We start from the raw sequence: 25,010 nt of genomic DNA on the forward strand, positions 1-25,010 counted from the left end.
GGGAAGAGGACATGTTACTTGATACCTAATATATATTGGATAAAGATGCTTTGAAACATCATAGAGTGCACAGGGCAGTTCCTTCTGATTCCAATAAAGAATTATCAGCCCACAATGTCACAAATGCCACAGTGAAAGAAATGTATAGAAAAGACTTTCTATATTGTATGTGAGGTAAGAATGATATGAACAAAAGCAAAAAAACTCAGAAATTCAGCAAGGAATTTCTAAGAAAACTAACTGCTAAGAAAAGCCAAGTGAACAAGAGAAAACAACAAAACAAAAGCAACAACAAAACTAGGCAGTGATGGGGTATGCCTTTAATTCCAGCACAGAGGCAGGTAGATCTCTGTGAGTTCGAGGCCAGTCTGATCTAGAGCAAGTTCCAGGACAGCAAGGCTACACACACACACACACACACCCCTCTACCTTTAAAAGAAGAAAGAAAATTTTAGTGTAATTGCTACACACACACACACACACACACACACCTCTACCTTTAAAAGAAGAAAGAAAATTTTAGTGTAATTGCTGTAGGAGTTTGCAAGGGGATATATTTGCTCTATTAAGTAGCTACTCTTGTGCATGCATTTATAAATGTGTGTGCTTGAGTGTGTTAGAGAAAGATTACTGTGGAGGTAGGTATTATACTAGGCAAGAGACTACTTCATTTCTCCCAAATGGAAGAGATTGATTTTGATGTAATATGTAGTAGTTTTTAGGGCTAAGATGTATAGCTCAATGGTAGAGTGCTTGCTTAGCATGCACAAGGCCTTGGGTTCAAAATATGTTTATCAAAAACAAAACTAGGTTTCTTTTTTCCTGTATGTATATTCTTGGACAAGTAAGAGTTGGGCAAAATAGCCAGGGATGATCCTTTGGGAAGGAGAACTGTTTTCTAAAGATACTCACTCAGTCTTTGGTTTTTTTTCTCTTCTCAGGAACTTCGAGACATGTCCAACAGTTTCTGGCTATGTGTGACAGGGATGAAACTCCCCAAGGGGTCAAGTACACAGGAAGGACTTTGAACTACCGAAGTCTACCCCATCGTTCCAGAATTGATGCTTCCTGGGGACTGGGGTCAGAGATGAATCAGCATGTTGGGACCAGAGCCCTAACTAAGTCAGCATGCAAGACTCAGCTAACCTACACTGCCACGCTACCAGAACAAAGCCAGGGCCTTCAGGCTCCTCATGCCCAGTCCTCCGGGAGTATTTTCCATTCACCCTCCCATCCTCCTGCTGTTTACCCAGTGTCCCCACCGCCCAGCAGTCTTCATTTACTCCTTGGGTCCGCTTGGAATTCAGGTCCTGTTCTGGGGTCCCGAACACCTGGCCCTCGAAGAATAGATATGCCTCCAGATGATGACTGGAGACAGGGCAGGTATCCCTCCCAGTTCAGGCATAGGAGGACTGGAGAGGAGAGAATTATGTTTATTCTATCCAATGCCCCTGGAGGAGATTTTTACAGCACAGTAGGTGGTAAGGATCACCCCTAGCCTTTCCTGGAGCAACACCTTTCTCTATGAAACTACAGTGGCAAAGTTGATACCTTGCATCCTGCCAGTTATGCTATAATCATCTCAATGTAGAATTGGCAGTTTCTGTCCACATGCCTATAATCACTGCAATTGGGAGATAGAGGCAGGAGAATCAGCAGTTCCAAGCCAGAGACTCTGGGCTAAAAGAGACTGTGCTTTACAAAACAGAATCACCACAACAGAAGAATTGTTGGCTTTTTACTAAGGGTGTTTGCTTCTTTGAGAGGGAATATTTGAAATTCCAGCTTTAGAGCTGGGACTGTAGCTCAGTTGGTAGAGTGTTTTCCTAACATGCAGAAAGTCTAGGGTTAGATCCTTAGCACCATGTAAAACTGGGCATGGTGGTGCACACCTGTAACCCTAACAATTGAGAGGGAGGCAGGCAGGAGGATCAGAAGTTCAGTTCAGGTTCATCCTTGGCTACATAGTGAGTTCTAGGCTAGTCTGGTCTGGGCCATATTAAATCCTATGGGGCAAAAAAAAAAAAAAAAAAAAAAAAAAAGAAAAGAAAACTTACACTTTGGTTTCTCTGTCAAAAGCAGCTGATGCTTAGAGCTTTATTTGAGCCACTTCAAAGTTGAACCTATTTTATTGCTCTGTGCTCTGGACATTGTTTTATTCTTTGTTACTGTTATGCTCCATCTCCAGCTGAGCCTTCATCTTTTGGTTCCTACTATATTCTCTACTTTGACTACTTAGTTATTATCTGGACTCTTCCTTATCTCTGTAGTCATGATTCTGACCAAATCCTTATGGGAAGCCCAACTGCCAGGTATTATGGCTGTCACCCTTCCTTGTGACTCAGCCTTTAGGCCCAGAACATGGAGCTGCCAATATAGTATTTGCCCTTCTGAACAGATGGAGTTGGGCTCACTAACACACCCTCCTATCCTCAGCAGCAGAGCCATTACTATCATTTGCTCAGTCACTGTTATAAATTCAGAGTCAGCTAAACTATTTTAGGGCAAAGCATACTGTTTTTGTAAAGTATTTTTCATTAATAAATCTATAAGATAGTTCTATTTAACTTTTGTATGTTCTTGCTTTTTTCTTCTGGGGCCAGGAGGCCTGGACATTTATATAAAATGGCTTTTGACTAAGTAAAAATGCAGAGTCAAAGAGGGGTTGAAAAATATATAGTCACTGGTGGAGTCGGTATATCCTTTTGTTATGACTGCTAGCATGTTTCCTATCCCTTTCCTGCCTGGACACTCAATATATTACATACTTCATTCTTCCCCTTACTAAGGAGATTTCTTGGGCATTCAAATTACTGACATACTCAACTGCTGGCATAAGTACCACTCTTGGTGCCCTTTCTCTTTACCATACAGGTTTGTGATGTGCCTCCTATCCCTTGATCTCTTCCTATGGTCCCATTCCTTTTCTTTTTCCTTTAAGAGTCAGAATATCTCTATGATAATGAGATCAGATCTGTCCTCACCCATGACACATTCCCAAAAGTCCCTTTTCTTTTTCCTTTCCTTTTTTTTTTTTTTTTTTTTTTTTTTTGTTTGTTTTGGTTTTGTTTTTGTTTTTTTGAGACAGGTTTCTCTGTATTGCTTTGGAGCCTGTCCTGGAACTAGCTCTGTAGACCAGGCTGGACTCAAACTCACAGAAATCTTCCTGTCTCTGTCTCCCTGAATTCTGGGATTAAAGGAGTGCACCACCAATGCCCAGCAAGTCTCTTTTCTTTAAAAAAATTTTTTTTTTTTTTTTTTTTTTTTTTTTTTTTGTGTGTGGCTGGAGAGATGGCACAGTGATGGCTGTTTCATCCACTGGACCTGGGTTTGATTCTCAGCACCCACATGGTGGCTCACAACCTTCTTTAGCTCCAGTTCCAGGGAATATAACTACTTCTGTCCCCCGTGAGAACTGAATGCATGTGGTACAGACATCCATGCAGGCAAAACGTACACACAAAGTAAAATAATTTTGTAGGTTTTCTTTGCAAAGAATATCCACTGTACTTTCCTTCCCTATTTATTACAGCTCAAGCTCATTGATTGGCACAAAGAAACAAAAGATGCTGAGAACTTTGTTCTACTACTTCCCTCAGTCATCACTGGGGACAGATTCCGAGCACATCAAGACTGTTTATTTCTCCATCCTGTTTGGATCCTAAGCCATGTAGACACATGGGCCTAAGTAATGATATCTGCTGTCATACACACTCTTCTAATCTTTTATAAAAACTGTAGTTAGTTAATTTGTATATGTGCGAGAGGGACACATGAAGGTCAGAGAATGAGTTGTAGGAGTTGGTTTTTCCTCTCACCTTGTATGCTCTGTAGTGCCATCATTGGGTTTGGTGGCACATGCCTTTTTCATCTGAGCCATCTCACAATAACTAATCATTATTGATGGGACAGTCTGCTCTTATTCCTTGACCTCATAGATGCTGGTCAACTTGGATCTGTTTCTGTAAGTTGCCTGTCCCAAACACTTTGTATGCACAAAGATAAAGGAACCAATTTCCAATTTTCTACCTACCTAGTCTCTACTGTTCAACTTCCTTTCATGTATATGTGTGTGTGTGTATAGATATATATCTATATCTGAATTATATTCATTTGTGTGAATTTATTCATATATATGTCCTTTTTTTTTTTTTCTGAGTGATTTAACAGGGAGGCTATGGCCTTCCTAGGTAATCTTACAGATTGTTTAACTATCTTTTGATGTCATTCCCTCACTCCCCCTGACTGGTGCTTAGGCTTCTTCAGCTGAGCTTAAATGAGTTCAGACTCTGGACCATTCCAAATTCTAAATGCAAGGGTCATAATTCTATACCTAGTGCCTACCTGCCCCTGCCTCCCCTATCTCCTCCCCGCGCCCCCCCCTCGCCCCGCCGTTTCTTTTGAAACTGATTGCCCTGACTGGTTGGTCAGACTTGAACTCACAGAGATCCTGCTTTCCTTTGTCTCCCTAGGTCTGGGCTTACAGGATAAATTTCATTTTAAATGCTAATGCCACTTCTTTACAGTCTACAATTCCTCCTTCATTCTTGTCTGCAGTCATACGATAGAGGTTTTGTAGATAAACTGTCATTTATTTGTCTAGTAGCGGTAAATTCTGAGATCTGACTACATCTCTTCATTTTTGCACTCATCACAGCCTCTAAATCTGGTCAGCACCCTCTCTTTATGGTCAAGTGTTTCTGCATGCAAGGAATTTTCACCTGATCCCTTGGCCTGCGCTCGGTTCTGTAATAGGTACGGTAATTTTGCTCAAGTCCCTGGAGCCTGTCCCGCCCCCGCCCCCGCACGCGCGGTGCATGACGGTCTTAGCCCCTCTTGAAGGGAAAGAGGGTCCGCCATGTTCCCCGGCGGCGCTGCCGCTTGGCTCTGGTAGCCGCCGCCCCCGCCCCCAACCCCGCCCGGCCCGGCATTAGCCGAGCCCCGGGCCCAGCATGGCCGCTCCGGAGCCGGCCCGGGCCGCGCCGCCCCCGCCGCCCCCTCTCGGGGCCGACCGCGTCGTCAAAGGTGAGAGGTGGCCAAAGCCCTGGGGGCCCTGGCGTGAGGCGCCCTGTGAGGGCGGGCTGGAATCCGTCCCCTCGGGAGCGGGCCCGGCGGGGCGGGCGAGTGACTGGCTGCCTCCCTTGGGGAGTGGCCCCTGGGCGGGTCCCCGCTGGGCCGGGCTGAGGCGGTGGCTGCTTCCCGCTCGCCCAGCTGGCCAGGGCCGGGGCGGGGGTTCTGAGCCGGACGTCGCAGTGAGCCCCTTTCTTTCCTGCACCTCCTGTTACTGGCTCAGGGCCCACGTGAGCTTCCGGCTCCACGACAGCTGCACCCCCGGCTTGCCTGGGCGCACCGAGGGGCCCCGGGTCCCCTTAGAGGCGCGCCGTCGCGATGAGCAGTCGGATTCGCCCGGGTTCTGGCCCACGCCTGCTCCCTGGTGACAGCCTAGTGATCATCTCCCGCAGGGGGTTCGCGCTAGGTCTTCTGATGCCACCCTACGCGACAATTGGGGAAACCATATGGGATTGGACAAGGGCGAAGGATCCAGATGTGATCTAGGAGCCCAGACGTTTAACTGCAGAGCAGGGGAGAAAAATGTCGTAGAAGGCAAAAAGTCGTATATATACAAGTAGACACTTAACCGTCAACACTTAATTAGAAAGGGTTACCTGTCACCTCTAAATACACGACATAACTATGTAGCAGAAAAAGTGAAATCTTTGTCAGCCAGGGAGGAATTAATGGATACTTGTGTACAGGTAAACAAGATTTACTTAAAATAGAGGATTTGAGAGGCAGTAGAGGACCTTAAGAGTCCAAGCTCTCTGAGAGAGTATATCAACCACAGAAATATACTGTGGATATTAGGAAGAATTTGAAATTATTTTTCTTTATTATGTACTGTAGTCAATAAACTGTAACGATTTCGTTATTATGATTACGTTTATTTTTAAGGATATTCAAATTCATGTTCTCAAATATACTGGCACGGTGTTTAAACACTGTTAGCTCAGTTTTGAATGGTCATCGTGGTTTGCCATTAAAATATTTTAAAACAAACCCTTTTCTCGTGTGTGTGTGTGTGTGTGTGTATGTGTGTGTGTGTTTTAATTTAAAGTTTGTGGTCTGTACTTTTGTTTCTTAAAAGAATGATGCCATAATCTAAGTGTATGTGGTTGGGTTAGGCATTGGAATGAGCCAAATAGTTTATGAACTTCTTTTTCTGAGAAGTCTTCCCCCCCCCCCTTTAAGGGAAGAGGCATTGATCCTATCAAATCCTGTAATTTTATGGGTGGGGGTTTAAATGGAAGACATTGCCTACCTCTTCATTTTCTTAACTGTGTTTCACACATGTTCAGGTACTTTTCGTAAGAATACTAGCTGAAGTAACTAGTCACATTTCCAAACCATTTATTTATGCTGTCCTCATGTAAATCTTGATCCTTGACATACATGTAGCAGTACTTTTCCCATACTGCTTTAATGAAGCAAAAAGGAGATTCCAAGCATAAGGCAGATTCCACACAACTATTTAGTTTATTGGTTTGAAATTAAAACAATGGTAGGAAAGGAGCTTGTTTGGAAATTTTCACTTATAAAGCTTAAGGTTAACATATCTTGTGCATTAGTTGCATCTTCTTCATGGAGACAAATTTCATTAACTTGTGGAATTTGTTCAAATTCCTGATACAGTGGTAGTACATGTCTTTAATCCAGGCATTCTGGAAGTAGAGGCAGGAGGATTGCTATTAAGTTTGAGGCCCGTCTGGTCGACAGCAAATTCCAAGCTAGCCAGAGCTACATAATGAAACCCTACCTCAAAATAAATAAATAAAATTAAGCACAGATTTCATTTAAGTTTAGGGTATTGTTCTAGCTTTGCATATACACTATTTCCTAAGAGTGTTTGGGAAATTGCCATTAGTATTGAGTATAAGTAGTCTTTTATTCTCTGGAACTTTTCCTTCTTGTCTTTAAATTTTAGGCTCAATGCTTCTACTCTAGAGACCTCTACTTTATGGACATGTAGGGTTTTTGTTATTTTTTAAGATCTTTTATGTGTATGGATGTTTTGCCTGTATGTTATGCACCACTTGTGGAACTGTAGTTACAAAAGGCTCTTAGCCATATGGGTGTTGGAAACCCTATTCAGATCCTCTGGAAGAGCAGTTCTTCTCTTTCTTAACTGCTGTCCCCAGACATGTAGGTTTTTAGGAAAATGTAGACTGTTTTGTTTAGTGTCACACTTAGGAAATTCACTTACAAGCTTGGGAGATTTTAATGCTATAAGTGATTCATTTATAAATGTGATGAGTCTGCCACTAAACTTGTTAGTAGCAATTCTGTGTCACTGGTCATAGATAATTAGGTCGCCTTGTTAGTTATACTCAGTTCTGAACCTAGTAGTTCAGCTACTGACTGAGACCATGAACTGCTCTTACAGAGGACTAGAGAGAGTTCTGTTCCCAGCATCTATGCCAAACAACTCACAGCTTTCCTACTCCAATTACAGAAGAAATGATGCCCTCCTTTGGCCTTTGTGGGAAGCTGCATTCATTTGCTTATGCTTCCACACAGAAATACATGCAAACACGTAACTAAAAATAAAATGAATCATTAAAGGAAGTTAGCCTGATGTGGTTAGTCACAGTGGCATATGTTCATAATTCCAGCACTTGGGAGGCTGAGAAAGGAGATTCAAGATCAGCCTGGGCCACACAGTGAGACTGTTTCAAAAATCCCCAAACAAAACAAAATGTTACATTAAATCAGAATGTGTTCCTGAAGCTTCTGTTACTCCTTTTTTGTATACATTTCAATTAAGAAAATGGAAACAAACAGGTTAGTAAGATGTCTTAGTGGGTAAAGGTGCTTTTTTACTAAATCTGACAACCAAAGTTAATACCTGTGACCCACATGGTATAGAAGCAGAGAACCACTTCCTCTTGAAAGTTGTCCTCTGGCCTACACACACAATAAACAAATGGAATACACTTAATAGAATGTAAGCTTAAAAAAAAATGTAAACTGGGAAAACCATAACTGCATATGTACTTTATTTCCACATTAGTAAAATGGTATAGTTGAAACATAAAATCCTAATTTATGAATATTCCTTTCTTTAACCTTAGTTACTTTTCCTCACTAAATCCTACATGTTTGCTACATAAACTTAGAGCTAAAATGTCACTGCCCTATCAGTTCTGTTACCATTTACTGAAATTCTCCTTCTTCACATAGAGGGTCGTGTTTAGATTTATATCCATTTTAGCACCCACAATTTATAAATTCTTTTTAGGTTGTTTGTTTGTTTTTGGTCTGGTTTTTCTTTTTTGAGACAGAACTTTTCATTTTTGTTTGTTTTGTTTTTTCAAGACAGGGTTTCTTTGTGGATAGCCCTGCCTGTCCTGGAACTTGCTCTGTAGACCAGGCTAGGTTGGAATTCATAGAGATCCTACTGGCTCTGCCTTCCAAGTGCTACTATTAAAGGTGTTCACCACCACTGCCTGCCTTGTAAGACAGGGTTTTTTTTTTATTTTTGTTATCATTCATAAAAATGTTAATTTATATTCAGAGGTGAAATAATCAAGCTAATTGATTATTAATTGTACATAAAATTTATTTTAGGATATCAAAGTTATAAACTGGGTGATGGTAGCACATGCCTTTTATCCCAGCACTTGGGAGGCAGAGGCAGGCAAATCTCTTGAGTTTGAGGCCAGCCTGCTTTATAAAGCATATTCCAGGACAGCCAGGATTACACAGAGAAACTCTGTCTCAAAAAATAAATGAAGTTATAAAATAGTAACTGTTAAATTCCTTCTTACCTTTAGGGAGACAGTAGCAGTATAAAAGGTAAAATCTTGATCCTTGGAAAAATAAGTACTCAAAAAATGTTAATAAATTTCTTTGAGTATGGATGTGGTTAATAGCTATTGCAGAACTAGCAAGTTGTCTCAGTTCAGAGGATGTAGTCTGGTCTGGCAGTGATATTTTTTGAAGACAGGGTCTCACTAGGTAATCCTTAAGGACCAGGTTGGCCTTGAACCCAGATCTCTGCCTTCCCAGTGCTGGAATTAAATGTGTGTGCCACTACAATCTTCTTATGGGAGATAGGTATCTATTAAGAGAAAAGAAGGAGGATAGGATTGAAATAAGAAATTAGGGTTGTTTACTCATGCAGCATTTATTATGTATGTGCTTTGTACCAAGGAATTGGAGAATGTAGTTCAGTTGGTAAATGTGCTTGTCTACCATGCAGGAAGCCCCTAGTTTCATCTCCAGTACCACATAAATCAGATACAGTGACACATCCCTTTAATCTCAGTATTTGGGAAGTTGAGTCAGGAATATCAGTTCAAGGACATTTGGCTACATAGTGAATTTGAGGCCAACCTGTGATACATGAGACCCTGTTTTAAAATAAAAGATATTAATAAGTAAGATTCAGGCTTAGTGTGGCTAGTAAAACGGAGATGACAATTTAAGTAAATATTGTGAATTAGAAACAAAATCCTGTTAGATTGATAAAGGGAAATGACAATCTCAAGTTACTCCTTGAAAGATGAGTCGGAATGGAATAGAGAACAGAAGCAGAAAGGTACAGAGTTTAAAAAAAAGTATGGCAGTAACAATGTAAAGTGCTTGGCAAGGAATGGCAGATAAAGTTGGAAAGGGACATTTTGTGTTCTGAGTTGAAAAACTGAAATTTAAGCTTGTAAGAGCAGGGTAGCCTCTAAATGATTGAGGTTGTAGATAGAATCAGACTTACTAGAGTTAAAATTTACCTCTACCACTGAATAACCTCATATAGACAAGTTCTTAACATTGTAAGTCTTAGTCTTTTCACTAAGCTAGAGTTCATATGGTCTCATCATAGAGTTTCTGACACATTAATGAAGATAGTGCATTAAAGTATGTACCATAGTGCCTGGCCTGGCATGTGGTCAGTACTGAATCAGTGGTAGCCATCACTATTACTGTTTTTGAAGATTTTAAAGTAGAATGGTGATCTGTTATTGTTTTGAAAGCTAGCTGATGAGATTGTTGGAACAAATTATTAAAGGAGGCAGAAACTTTAATTAGATTTAGTTTTGTTAGGTCAAGAGATGGATGATCAAAGCATCAGTTAAGAGAAAGAAAAAAAATCAGGTCTGATTATGGTAAATAGTAGTAGGATATATATATATGAATGATAAGTGATGGAGATTGAGAGTGAAACAGATAAATAACTATCTAAGGGATAATAAGACTAAATTTGCTTTAGGGATGGACTCAATTGAATAATTATAGTTGGGAGTACCGATTGGAGTTAAGTGTTAAAGACTGAGAATGGTCACATTGAGAAAGACCGTAAGAGTCAGGTTACTGAAAATACCTCAGTCAGTAAAATACCTGTGGTGCAACCATGAAGACTTGTGTTCAGATCCTCAGTACCCACCTTAAAGCCAGGGCCTGGCTATAACCTCAGTTTAGGGAGTCAGAGACCCTGGATCCTTAGAAGTTCATTAGTTAATAATCCTAAGAAGATGCAGAAATCCTGGCTGTAGTGTGCAAGGCTGCTTTGTCCCAACTGTTTTAAATGTTGGGTCACCTGCAACTTTGTTTTAGGGGGTCTGGCTTGATCAAACCATATTAGTCTGGAAGGAATTCACAGCTTTTTATTTTCTGTGGAAACAAAAATAGAAATCCTTTTCCCCTAGACTTAAATTTTTGAGTCAACACATTTTTAAAATATATGAATTGAATTAATCCAGCAGTATTTCCTTTAATAGTTGTTTTTTTTAGCAGTCAAACAATATAAAGACAATATAATGCCATACATTATGTCGATTTTCTCCATCTTTATGTGGCTTTTTTTTTTTATTACTCTGTTTATTTTATTTTTTATTTTTTGAGACAGGGTTTCTCTGTATAATGTTTATCTGTCCTGAAATTCACTCTGCATACCAGGTTTACTTTGCAATGACAGAGATCTGCTTGCCTCTCTCTCCTGAGTGCTGGGATTAAAGGCGTGTGCCACCATACCCAGCTCCTCTCTGTCTACTTAAAACTATTTTATTCCTTTCCCCAAGCCTACATATATTTTAGAAACACTGTAAACCTTTAGTGCTTTTTCTTAATGCAGAATGCCAGTGGGCTCTCTCTCCGGTAAGATAAGACCACGTGGAGATAAACAGAAATGGGTTAATACTTAAGACAGAGCTAGCCGATAAGAAACAAATAACTGGCCAACAGAATTATATCAAATACAGAGTCTCTGTGTTTGGGGCTGGCGCGGCGGCGGGACAAGACCAGCGGCGGGAGGAAAAACCTTACTCCTTACAGAAAATAATTCTTTTGTATTTATTGAATTTTTCCTTAGGTCATGTGGATACTCCATAGTTCTCTGTCAAACTGATGAAAAGCCTATTTGGTTTGGTTTGGTTTCATTTTGTTTGGTTTTTGAGATAGAATCCCTCTGAGCTCATACTGGCCATGAATTCTCCTGCCTTCACCTCCTGAGTGCTAGTACAACAGGTGTGCACTAGTTTTCCTGCTTGAGGAGCCTTTTGATGGTCCCTTAGGTCAAATGAAATTTGCCATTATGTTGATATAAAGACAAATGATCCTGGAGCATCATTTAGACCTAGTTTGAAATATGGCTCTGTACCTTGAGAAGTTACTTAACATCTCTGAACCTGTTACTTCATTGATGAAATTGTAGATAAAATCTTTCTGATCACACAAGATGTCTCTAAAAAATCATGTGAGACTGTATTAGAAAGCACTTTACATAATAAATCATAAATACATTGGCATTGCTACATAAATTGGTCTTGAGATAAGAGTATTTTAGAAATTACTACATATTAATAATTGAATAAACAGTGTGTGTTGTAGATCATTTGATACATAGAGATGGATGACCTAGCCTCTCTACTTTCAAGGCACTCCTAAGCTGTAAAGAAGATAGGCATTTAATGATGCAAGTTATAATAAGTATATGCTATGCCCTATGTTATTTGGCCCAAAAAGAAAGGGTACTGTTAATGTAAACTGGGAATATCATAAAAGTTTCCAAGAATGAAACGCTAAAATGAGATTTAAAGACAAGGGTATGGTGGTTCTTGCATAAAACACCCTATTATTCTTGAGTGTGTGGGGGAAATTGTGGAAGTTCAAGTTTAGCATGGGCATAAGTGAATTCCAGGTAAGTTTGAGCTAGTGTGAGACCTTGTCTCAAGTTCAAGATGAGGTAATATTATATACACAAAACAACATGACATGCAAAGTTAATTAGTCTAACATCTGTCTGTGTCTGTGTCTGTCTGTTAAACAGGTTGTCTCTGTGTAGCTTGCCTGGCTTGGATCTTGCTGTGTGGACCAGGCTGGTCTCAAACTCAAAGAAATACACCTGCCTCTCTACTGAGCACTCACTGTTCACTATACTACCATGTCTGATTAAAATAGTTTTAAATTAATGTAATTCCAGAAACAAAAGTAAGTTAATGTCTGAAACACAGTATATGTTCAGAATATTAGGTAATGGTAAAAGATGAGGGTAAAATATAGGTGGATATTAGGTCATAAAGGACCTCTGTGTTATGATAAAATAAAGAAGTTGAATTTTAAAGATGGATAGATACCAGCACAATGGTTGAGAGCACTTGTTGCTCTTACAGAGGGCCTGGGTTCAGTTCCCAGCACCCATGAGGTGGTTTGCAGCCATTAATAACTCCAGTTCCAGGTGATCAGATGACCTCTTCTGACTTCTGAGAACATCAGGCACATATATGGTACATATACATACAGTACATATACATACATACAAGCAGACAGAATATTCACACATATAAAATAAAAATAATTTCAATTTTATATAGTGAAGCCAACCTGAAATAGAATATTGATGCTTGAATTTTAAAAAGTAGTACTATAGGTCTAGGTAAGTGACTCAGTAGAATGCTTGAGGACCTGAATTACATCCCCAGAACCAAAGTAAAAAATGTTAGTTGTGGCAATATGTGCTTGTAATCCCAGTACTGGGAAGATTGAGACAGGCAAGTCCTAGGTCTCCCCTGCAAGTCGGCTAACATCCTACTTGGTGGGTCCCAAGCCACTGAGAGACCCCCCCATCTCAAAAAAAAAAAAAAAAAAAGGTGTGTGACACCCAGATTTGTCTTCTGGCTCAGACAGACATATGCACACACATAAAGAATATCTTGCACTGGACAAGATGGGAAAGATTGTAGTGGTTAGGGATGAGGAGGGAAGGAAATCTTTCAGTGTATCTGGTGACCAAAGAGACAAAAACCAGAATTATTTAGGGCCTATTGTCCATGTAGGGTGAGGAAGAAAGTCATGTTTAGGATAATGTGCAGAGTAATTAGATAACCATTTTGGTAATGGTTTAGATGGAAAGATGTTACATTCACTTTTTATCAAGTTTAAATTTACAAAATCTATAGACCATAAAGTTGGAGATAATTGATATTTTCAATGCAGATCTGGAGTGTAGGAATGGGATCTGAACTGAAGCTGTCTCTTTAGAAGTCCTCAAAATATAGATGCTTTTGCATATTTGTGATTTTAGGGGCAATTAGGAGGCTAAATCAAGAGGGTTTCAAGTTGATGGCCAACTTGAAGCTATAGTGCTGAGTAAGTTTACTAACTTAGAGTAGTTTGAGAGAAGGCTCAAAGGTAGGACTTAAAAAAACACCACTGACATTTAGAGTTCAAGAAAAGAAAGTTGAGAATGTAGTTTAATTGGTAGCATGCACAAAGCCATGGTGCCTTCAGTCCCCAGCACTGTATAAACCAAGCATGGTGGTGCACACTTGTGGTTTCAACATTGGGGAGGTTGAGACTAGAATATCAGTAGTTCATTGTCACCCTTGGCCATATAGTGAGTTTCAGGCTGGCCTAGGCTAAATTAAACAAACAGGTAAAATCTGGGCATGGTGGTGTACACCTTTAATCATATTACTATTGTAGCATTCTGGAGGCAGAGGCAAGTCGATCTCTCTGAATTTGAGGCCTGCCTGCTCTATGTAGCAAGTTTCAGGTCACCCAGAACTACATGATGAGACCCTATCATAAACAAAACAGAAGTCCATGAAATAGACTTATGAGATAATGAGTAAAAAAAAGTAAAAATGTGAAGCCAGGTGAGTTATTTTGAGAACCTAAGAAAAGAGAATAAAAGGTAGGGACTAGAGTAGAAGCCAAGTGTGAGTTGCCTGGAACTAACTAGTCAAATAGGAGACAACTGATCTGTAACATTATTGGGTGATTTTGATAACTCTCTACTTAGTGCCGAAATTTATGAGCTAAGTTATTGGAAAATTGGAATTTTTCCCTTTTGAGCAGCATGGAAGGACAAAAGGGCAAAACCATAGAATGTTTTAAAAATGGATGGATGATGGAATAGCTTCATTGTAAGGATTAAAGGTAACCAAAAAGGAATTGATAAGAAGGTATTCTTTTTAAGAGTTTTTTTAAATTTATTATTTATATTTGTATGTGTATATGTCCACCTGTGTGTGTGTGTATATATATGCATGCGTGTGTGCGCACCAGTGTGTGTGGGGGGGGTTGGGTGGGAGGGCAGGGTTCTCAAGGTCACATGTTGCATGCTTGCAGAGATCAGAAGAGGAAATAAGAGCTGGAGTTGGAGTTACAGGTGGCTATGAGTCACCCAGCATAGGTGCTAGGAACTGAACTTAAGTTTGTTTCATTTTTCAGTGCCCCAGCTAGAACCCAGGGCCTTGGAAAATGCTGAGCCAAGTAGTCTACTACTGAGCTATATAAGCCCAGATCTTCAGGTTCTTAATAGACTCAAACTGCAAATGAAGAAAAGGGAATGAAACTAGAACATGAAGGGACTTAGTAATTTAGAGATTGTGGTTCAGTATTTTAGAGGTGGAGCAGTAATCATGGAGTATTCAAACCTCTTGGTTCTTCAGTTTTCAGTGGTCATGTATTTGGATATTAACAGTGAAGGAATTTAGAATAGAGAAGATATATGTATTTAGGATGACTGAGAGAACATTTTAAGTTTAGTAGATGGCAGGGACATGGGTCAACTAGTTAGATTTCATTTCAAAGGAAGACTTTGTTTTTGGTCTTAGTGGAGTGACAATATTGAAAATTATAATGGAGGGGGAAAAAAAGAAGTCTGAGTCATAGACCTTGGAAAAACAAATAGGATCCATATTGAAAAAAGTATTTTCCTTTAGGAGAACCAAGATTTAATTAAGCTAAAGAGAGAAGTATTGTCTGAAGAAGTAGTTTGTGTCTGTAGTGGGAGAAGGTAGTTTTTTGCCTATTGGTATTTTATAAGAATTCTAGAGTCCTCAGGAAGGATGTTTAGGAGAGAACAATCAGAAGAAAATAGCATGAAGAAAAGGACAGTGAGCATAAAAGTACAGTGACTCTCTTGGACACTTGTCCATAATGAATGGCAATAATAGGAAGCATTGATAGGGTTGACTGATCACAGGAGAAAAGTTGTTTATTTGGCACAGGCTACAGGGGGATCACCTAAGGCTTGTGAACATTTGATTTACATAGGAAATTACAGGCCAGGCAGGCTATATACCAGAGATGGATGAAGACCCATCTCAGAAAAATTGGGGGTGCAAGGAGGAAACCAAAAGAAAGAAAAAGATTGTCTTATGTTCAATTCCATTTGTAAATATTATTTAATTGTAAAGTTGATGATTACTTGTGGAAATCATAAATACATATTGCAGGAGTAGAGAAAGCATACTATTTCAATAATAAGACTAATGGGAACTCTTGGGTAAAATTAATAGTAAAAAAATTTTGTGAATATTTAAAAACCACTATATCATATAACTCACAGAAGTGAAAATTAAGTGTTATATAACTCCAGTAGGAAGGAATGCAATATAATATATATAATAATATATATTATAAAGGCAAGGTGAAAGTAGTGTGTGAATGAGTAGGTGTAAAAAGCAATATTGCTAAATTATGAATTGTTATTTTAAGTGTATATGTGGGCAATACAATAAGTTAAATTACATAGGTAAGCATTTGGCTTTGGTATTATCTACATCCCTAAAAGATTATATTAAAGTTGATCAGAAAACATTGTTGTTATGTTTATATTAAGAACATGGAAGATGGACTGGCAAAGGTAAAGGCACCAGGTAAAGACACTTGCTGCCCAACCCTGGCAACCTGAGTTTGATCCTGGAACCCATGTATAAGTGGAAGTAAAAAAACAAACGCTACAAATTTGTCTTCTGATTTCCACACACATATTGTGACATATACATGCACATACATCATATAGATCAATGGTTCTCAACCTTTCGTAATGCTGTGTCCCTTTAATACAGTTCCTCATGATGTAGTGACCCCCCAACCATAAAATTACTTTTGTTGCTACTTCATAACTTTAATTTTGCTACTGTTAGGAATCATAATGTAAAAATTTTGTTTTCCATGGTCTTAGTTGATTCCTGTGAAATGGTCGTTAGACCCCAAAGGGGTCACAGCCCACAGGTTGAAAACCACTGACACATACACATACTATAATACTTGTTTTAAAAATAACATGGATGATTACCTTACATTTGCATTTTATTTCTCTTCAGGCTTATGTAGTAATAAATTATATTTTATAATTTGAATATGTGTTACAGAGTTCTGACTAAAAATGTTTTTCAGTAAAGAAAAACTTAAGTTATCTTGAAATTTTTTTTTTAATATTTTTTAACAAAAACCATATATGTAGCTTATTATTCCCCCCCACCCCACCAAGTACTAGGGATTGAATCTAAGGCCTTGCACTTTGAGGCCCAGGTCTTACATAGTTTAGCTAAGTAGCTTCCTTCATTTATACTTGTTTGTCTGCTCATTTATTTTTGAGACAAGCTGTCAGTAGTCTAGGCTGATCTCAGATTTGCTAGGTTCTAGACCTATGTAGCCTAATAGAGCTGAAAAGCTGGGTTTTGGAGGAACACCTATAATTCCAGCACTCAGTGGTTTTCTATGAGTTCATGACCAGCCAGGGCTATATAGTGAGACCCTTTAAAAAGGGTATATATATATATATATATATATATATATATATATATATATATATATACACACACACACACACACACACACATACATACATACATACATACATACATACATATATACTCTCTCAGCTAGCATGTAGGAAGAGCTGGGTTTCATCTTAAAACTACACAGAGAGAGTAATGTTTTTGATTACTCTTAGAAAATTTTTGTCTAAAATAATACTTCTATCCATTAAATGAAGAAGAAAACCTGCTTTTCTAGTGTATTTTTAAAGTTTTACTTTTAGTTTATCTAAATTCAATTATTAGTTTCAGTGTTAATATATTGTTACTTATTTTATGTTCATTTAAAAAAAAAAATGCAGCTGTCCCTTTCCCCCCAACTCATCGGTTAACATCTGAAGAAGTATTTGATATGGATGGGATACCCAGGGTTGATGTTCTGAAGAACCATCTGGTAAAAGAAGGTCGGGTAGATGAAGAAATTGCACTTAGGATTATCAATGAGGGTGCTGCCATACTGCGGCGGGAGAAAACCATGATAGAAGTAGAAGCTCCAATTACAGGTAAACTTACTTGTGTTTTAGATATTATTAAACCAGTATTTAGTTGATTGGAGATAAAGCTAGTTCCCTTTCAATCGCAACATATACTGATTAATATTATATGGACATTGTCTTGATTTTATGTATTTTAAGTTTTTGTTTTTTAATAAGTGTACATGAAGCTAGTCTAATATGCTTTTATGAAGGTTTCATCAGTTGTATTGGCCATACTTCAATGTGATTCAATATTTACTTTGCTCTTAATTACTAGTGGCAAATACCTTGATATGTGTTAGAATCCTAATGTGATCATTTTTGAAGGTCATTGAAAATTACTGAGTTGAAATGGTGGTTTTATTGTCAGCATTATAATATTGTCATCCTGTGAAATGCTTCCTTAGCTTCTGAAAGAGAAGCTTTATAAATTTAGATAAATTCATTACTGACAAGTCTTGTTACTTCTGTTACATCTTGTTTTAGATCTTGAGCACATGAGCATTTGGTTAGTTATCAGCTGTAAGGTGACTCTTTTTAGGCCACTCCAGATATTTCTTGATAGCATTTATACTATCTCATATTAAAGCAGTTAGAGTTTACATAATATTTGTTATTCAGAGTCTTCTTTTCATATCTAACAATCTTCTTGTTTCAGTGTGTGGTGACATCCATGGCCAATTTTTTGATCTGATGAAACTTTTTGAAGTAGGAGGATCACCTGCTAATACACGATACCTTTTTCTTGGTGATTATGTGGACAGAGGTTATTTTAGTATAGAGGTAATAATCATATACTGTCATTTGATTTGCTATTGTTAATATAGATTATTTCTATTAACTCCTAGTACAATAAGTTTCTAAAAGTACTTGCATTGGGTTCTTTTTAATACCTCTGTATATTATGAAATTTGTAGGAAAAGCTGTTAATTTATTCCTTTTTCAGACCATTCAATTAGTTTTCTTTGTATCATTTCTTATTATAATTTATTGTCCTCCCCCACCCCCTGTGGAAATGATGAGCAGACTGAGGTCTATTGTCTATATCTTATGGCTTATGAGCTAATGATAGTGATTTCTTTACCTCCCTTGCCACTAGGGGCATTAAACCATGTGAAAAATTTTATTTTATCTAAGTGAAGCCTTATGTGCTTTTATTGCTTAAACTGTTGATCTATTTCATTGTGAATGAATTTGAAACAATTTTTTTTAAACTTAAGAGGCATTAAAATCACCTGTTCTTTGTCACTTAATTCAATGATTCTTTTTGCTCTTTCCCTTTTTGATTGTATAAAGTATGGAAAATACAGAGCAACCTGTGTTTTTTATATATGTCTGTTCTCTATTTAAATGAAAAACAAAACCATATTAAAACATTTTTTCTATCTTGTCTTCACATATCTGTACACTGTGATGTTTTTACAAATTGGTAAATTGAAACTTACAGAGTCATTTTAATGGCTTCCATTGAATAAATAAATAAGCCATAACTTCTTGTTAGACACTTAAGGTTCCCACATTTTTTCATTACAAGTGATATATTATTTCTACAGGACATATTTGTAGGAAGATTTGCTTAGTGAAAGCTCTATCAGTATATAATTTATGTTACATATTTAATATATTCCAACCAGATTTAAGCATTAACAGATACTGGTTAATTTAGTCCTCACAACATTGTTATGAGGTAAGTACTGTTATTTATCCATTCAGTAGATGAGGGTTGAAGTTAAAGTTACTTGGCCAAAGTTATATAGTTAGTAAGTGGCACAGTCAAGCAGTCTGACTCTTAAGCCTGTGCTTTTAATTACCTGTCCTTATAGGTACTGAAGCCTCTTACCTGGCAAATTTCCATTATACTTAGTGTTATGTATATCTACTTTTAAGGTGTTTTCAGTATATTGTACTTCATAATGAAAAAAACCTTTGGGACTGTATCCATTCCTTTTCTTAGTAATTTTATTATCCTAGGCTGTTCTTCCCATTCATAGTTTCATTATCAAACCCTTTAATCTTTACTGAATTACTTCAAGATTTTAAGAAAAATTAGAAACTGTTCCTGCCTAACAATTTAGTGTAATTGATAAAATCAGTAAAGTAAAACTTGGTTGTTACTGAGCATGTTGGTGTATATGTACTCATTTAAAACTGTTTTGTAGCTTAGTTAATAATATTGTTACAAAAAAAGAAGATGAATCATCAAAACCAAGAACAGTTTGGTTTTAGTAGTGTTTCTTTGGCTTTATTACCTTTTTTTTTTTTTTCTTCAGTAAAATGAAGGTCTTTATAGTTATGCACTTCAATGTACTTGGTTAAAATAATTTTTCTCTTATTTATTATTTACCTATTTTGTATTTATTTGGATTTTCAGGACAGCTCTATAGCTTTAGAGCCTGTCCTGGAACTTGCTCTGTAGATCAGGCTGGCCTCAAACTCACAGAGTGCTTCCTGAGTGCTGGGATAATGATTGTATAAACCATATTATTTCTACATGAATTAGCCCTTCTTACTTAATACATAAAATGTTGGGTTTTTCTTTTTTATTTGAAATTTAGAGTAATGCATGTATGCAAAATGCTATTTGTTTCAATGTTATAAAAATTGCATTTTCTTTCAATTTGATTAGATCTGTCAGTGGTTCTCAACCTTCCTAATGCTGCTACCCTTTAATAGTTTCTTATGTTGTAGTGACTGTCCCACTGTAACATTATATTTGTTGCTACTTTGTAACTGTAATTTTGCTACTGTTACTAATTATAGTATAAACATCTGTGTTTTCTGATGGTCTTAGGCTACTCCTGTGAAAGGGTCAGTTGACCCCAAAGAACCACTGGATTAGATAAGAAACACCTTTCTTATGTAAGGAAGCATTTGCAAACAAAGGAAACAGAACTTGGCCCTTGTGTTAGACAGTGTGGCATAATGTTTAAGATGAAAGGATTAGCCAGGCAGTGGTGGCACACTTTTAATCTCAGCACTTGGGAGGCAGAGGTGGTCAGATCTCTGTGAGTTCGAGGCCAGTCTTGTCTGCAAAGCTACCCAGAGAAATTCTGTCTTGAAAGAGCCCTCCCTCCCCCCAAAAAAAAGAAAAAAATGAAAGGATCAAAACCCATCTTTATTCCTTTGGAGCTTTGTGATTTTAAACAAGTTATTTAGCTTACTGACTTAGTTTCCTTAAATAAAATAGAGGTAATCTGATAATTGCTTTTTGGCTAAGGTAGAGATGTTTGATAAATAGAAAACTTTTTGTTTGAGAAAATTTATCAGGCACTGTAGTGCTCAGCACATTGTAAGTACTCTATAATTGTTAGCTGCTTTTTTTAAAAAAAATATTAACAAGCCAGTTTGCTAAGCTATATTAAACAATCTATAAATCTTAAGTAACTAAGTATGTTAATTTATTAATTCAACAAGTATTCATTGCTCTTCTATTTCACTAGATACTTTTCTAGAACAGTCAAGCAGTAATACGAAGTCTGATTTTATAAAGTTTATATTTATTAAGGAATAAAGATCCATAATAAAGAGTAACAGAATTTGTAGGATTAATATAGTTCAAGGAAAAGAAACAAAGATCAACGTAATTAAATAAAATACAAGAAAAATTCACTGGAAATGTTTTCTTTTACAGTGTGTCTTGTATTTATGGGTCTTGAAGATTCTATACCCAAGCACATTATTCCTTCTGAGAGGCAACCATGAATGCAGACACCTTACTGAATATTTTACCTTTAAGCAGGAATGTGAGTACTTTCAGGAGAAATATTTTCAGTTCTTTGGTGTTCTTTTGGGATGACATGGGTAGCAAGAGATATGAAGATTTTTATAACACATAAGAACAGATTCCACGACATTTTTTAGGAAACGTTGTTAAGGACTTTCAATTTTATTTCCTGTTGAGTTTTATGGATGTACCTAAGAACAATTTAGATTTTTTTTCATATATTTTGAATGTCTTTAAAAAGTGATGTGATAATTTTATGTGTTTATAATGCTATATTTAACAAAAACTAAGGGTGGTGGTGGTATTGTTCCATGACAGATTTTTATCAAAAGATTTATTTTTATTTTATGTGTATGAGTGTTTTGCCTGCATGTATGTATGTGCACCACATATGTGCCTGGAGGTCAGAAAATCCCTGGAACCTAAGTTACAGATGGTTATGAGTTGCCATGTGGGTACTTGAAACCTCATTCTGGTCCTCTGCAAGAATAGCCAGTGCTCTTAATCTCTGAGCTATTTCTGCAGTCTTCCTTTGCAAATTTTTATGTCTCAATGTTGAGGCATCCCGAAAAACATACATTTATCTTGTCGTAACTATAGACCATTTAAAACATACTGTTAATGAACTCAATTTATTATTATTTTTAATTTATTTTTATTATTTTAAGTTATGTGTGTGTGTGTTTGCTATGCATACATGTGTGGAGGTACACATGGAGGCCAGAGCCATTAGTTACCTATGGAGCTGGAGTTACAGATGGTTATGAGAAGCTTGGTATAAGTGCTGGGAACTGAACTCAGGTCTTTTGGAAGAACAAGTGAATTTAACCACTGAGCCACCTCTGCAGACCAAAATTGAATTTTTTTTCAATATATTTTTTATCAATTTATTTTTTACATTCCAATCCCAGTTTCCCCCTCTCACCTTTCCTCCCACTCATCCCACTTATCCTTCATCCCATATCTCATATGCTTCTCAGAGAGGGTAAGGCCTCCCCTAGGAAATCTACTAAGTCTGTCCCATCATCTCATTGAGGCAAGGCATCCCCCTCCCCACTCACCATATAGAATGGGCTCCACTAAGTCAGTTTGTGCATTAGTGTTAGATCTTGGACCCACTGCCAGTGGCCTCATATATTGATTCAGTCACACCATTGTCATCTATATTAAGGGAGTCTAGTTTGGTCTTATACAGATTCTACATTTATCAGATCTGAGTCAGTGATCTCTCACTAGCTTGGGTCAGCTGATTCTGTGGGTTTCCCCATTATTTTCCCGTTCATATTTTCGCTCCTCCTTCACTTCGATTGTACTCTGGGAGTTCAGCCCAATGGTTAATTGGGGATTTCTGCATCTGCTTCCAACTGTTTCTAGCTTCTCTGGGATTGTGGAGTATATGTAGGTTGGGTATCTTTTGCTTTATGTCTGGTATCCACTTATGAGTGAATACATACGATATTTGTCTTTCTGGGTCTGGGTTACCTCAAGATTGTTTTTTCTAGTTCTGTCCATTTGCTTGCAAAGTTTAGGATGTCATTGTTTCTTACCTCTGAGTAGTACTCTATTGTGGAAGTGTATCCATTTTTTTGGTTGAGGGCCATCTAGGTTGTTTCCAAGATGAACATAATTGAGCAAATGTTCTTGTGGTGTAATGTGCCTCCTCTGGGTATATGTCCAAAAGTGGTATTGCAGAGTTTTGAGGTAGGTAAATTGAAAGTCTTAACTTACAGTATTTATTCCTTTTTTTCTTTCAAATAAAACAATAATAATCTATCAGCCACTAGATGATATAGAGCAGTATTGGTCTCTTTTCACACTTTAAACTTGGGCCTGTTTAATTAATAGCTACAACCACATTAAGTCTTTGAATTAAGTTCTAATGTGTTAGAGGGACCCCTTGCAAATACAAAAATCTATATATGCATTAGTCTCATAAAACTTACAGTATTTACTTTATAATTTGTATATATCCTCTCATAGACTACCTTTAATACCTAATAAGCCATAAATGCCATGAAAATGACTAAGGTTATTGTATTGTTTAGGAAATATTAAAAGGGAGCAAGTAAGTCCATGTGTTTATTATAAAGGCAATATTTTTGTTCTGAATAATTTTGATTAGAGGTTGTCTTAGTCCATAGATGAAGACCCCACTAATACAGAGAGCTGATTGTAATTTTAGAACTGCCTGGGCATAGTGGCATATGTCTTTAACCTTAGCTCTCAGGAAGCAGAGGTAAACAGATCTCTCTGTGTTTGAGGACAGCCTTGTCTATACAGCAACTTCCAGGGCTGCATATTGAGACCCTATCTTTAAAAAAGGAAAAAGAATGAATAGAAACATATAGACAAAGAAACAACATAAAATATAGCCATCTAACTTCAAGACTAAGGCAATCATAAGGTGAAATATGGAAAAATACATGTAAAGAGTTCAAATTAAAATTTTTATTAAACATTACTAAACAGTTGGTGTGTCAGTTAAGATTCCCTGGGTGCTAGACATATAGGGATTTTTTAAAGATTTATTTATAATTTTATATATATGCATATGTGTCTCTCTGGGAGTTGGTGAGTATTTGTGCCTATAAAGACCAGAGGCATGGGAAACCCCTGGAGCAATTAGAGCCGTTGTGAGCCATCTGTTGTGGGTGCTGAGACTCAAATTCCAGTCCTTTGGAAGAGCAAAATGTTGCTGAACCATATCCCTAGCCCCAGGAGTTTTCTTAGTTTGGTTGTTAGCTAAAGATTATGGTTCATAATCCTCTACTCCCATGCATGTGCATATTTTATATTTTTGGTTGTGAGTCTTACCTTTTATAATGTATGAGCCATCTCTCTGGACCATATCTGCATATTTTCCCACATTTAGACCCAGACAGAAAGAGACCTTAATACCTACGTAGTAGGTTGTCAGCCAGGACACCCTGTGGGTAAGATAGACTTGTGCCTTGAAGTCAGAAATAAATAAGGTTTAAAAAAAAACTATCAGATATCTATCAAGAGTGTCACTTAAAACATCTAGCAATTAAAGTCATACTGGTCTCAGGAATGTGCATATTTCCTTAAAAATAAATGATAGTTTGATTTGATAGGGTTTTGTCTTTCATGTGTTTCTGATTGACTTCCTGCTTCATTGTCTATTTTAAGCCTTCATTTATACAAGAGGAATCTGGTACTCCAATTTTGAATGTCATTGTGATGATTTTGGCGATATTGCCTAATAATAATTTTAGGATTCTTTAGTATTAGAATTCAGGTAGTGTTAAAACTTTAATCCCAAAGTACAGTTTTAATTTTTTAAATTTTATTTTATGAGCATTGGTGTTTTGCATGGGTGTTGGGTCCCCTGGAACTGGAGTTACAGATAGTCCTGAGCTGCCATCTTGGTGTTAACCTGGGTCCTCTGGAGCAGTCAGTACTCTTTAACTACTGAGTCATCTTTCCAGCCCTTTTAATTTTTTCTTATTTGTCCTATGGAAGTTCAAAATTGAACTGTTTAAAGAGATTTCATTTACTTATTTTTGACAATATTTTGGGACTGTCAAAATAAAGTTAGAACAAATAATTTATCTTTGTGAGGCTGCTAACTTTGCTTATTTCTGTTACATCTTAAGATGGAAGAGGCTTTTTTTTAAAAAAAAAAAATCTATGTACAATAAACCATTCTTTGTGATGTTGTATTTCTGTGAATTTTAACAATTGTAA

The 25,010-nt window shown here is 37.3% G+C and overlaps 2 protein-coding genes across 15 annotated transcripts in view; both read left to right on the forward strand.

Moving 5' to 3' along the window:
* The window catches only part of Usp54 (ubiquitin specific peptidase 54), a 60,786-nt gene extending 58,219 nt beyond the window's left edge, over positions 1–2,567 (forward strand). For 5 of the 7 annotated variants that reach the window (XM_051174482.1, XM_051174481.1, XM_051174485.1 and 2 more), the window contains one exon: positions 942–2,567. In XM_051174482.1, coding sequence (XP_051030439.1) covers positions 942–1,498 — 557 coding nt within the window. In that variant the 3' untranslated portion in view covers positions 1,499–2,567. The remainder of the gene's footprint in view (positions 1–941) is intronic. The other 2 variants (XM_051174486.1, XM_051174487.1) reach the window with 1 other exon arrangement.
* A 2,306-nt stretch (positions 2,568–4,873) lies between these two features.
* The window catches only part of Ppp3cb (protein phosphatase 3 catalytic subunit beta), a 45,302-nt gene continuing 25,165 nt past the window's right edge, over positions 4,874–25,010 (forward strand). For 6 of the 8 annotated variants that reach the window (XM_051174498.1, XM_051174503.1, XM_051174499.1 and 3 more), the window contains exons 1-4: positions 4,874–5,025; positions 17,405–17,605; positions 18,237–18,361; positions 21,210–21,321. In XM_051174498.1, coding sequence (XP_051030455.1) covers positions 4,953–5,025; positions 17,405–17,605; positions 18,237–18,361; positions 21,210–21,321 — 511 coding nt within the window. In that variant the 5' untranslated portion in view covers positions 4,874–4,952. The remainder of the gene's footprint in view (positions 5,026–17,404; positions 17,606–18,236; positions 18,362–21,209; positions 21,322–25,010) is intronic. The other 2 variants (XM_051174501.1, XM_051174502.1) reach the window with 1 other exon arrangement.

This window comes from Phodopus roborovskii, unplaced genomic scaffold (assembly GCF_943737965.1).
Source record: "Phodopus roborovskii unplaced genomic scaffold, PHOROB, whole genome shotgun sequence".
NCBI classification, from domain to species: domain Eukaryota; kingdom Metazoa; phylum Chordata; class Mammalia; order Rodentia; family Cricetidae; genus Phodopus; species Phodopus roborovskii.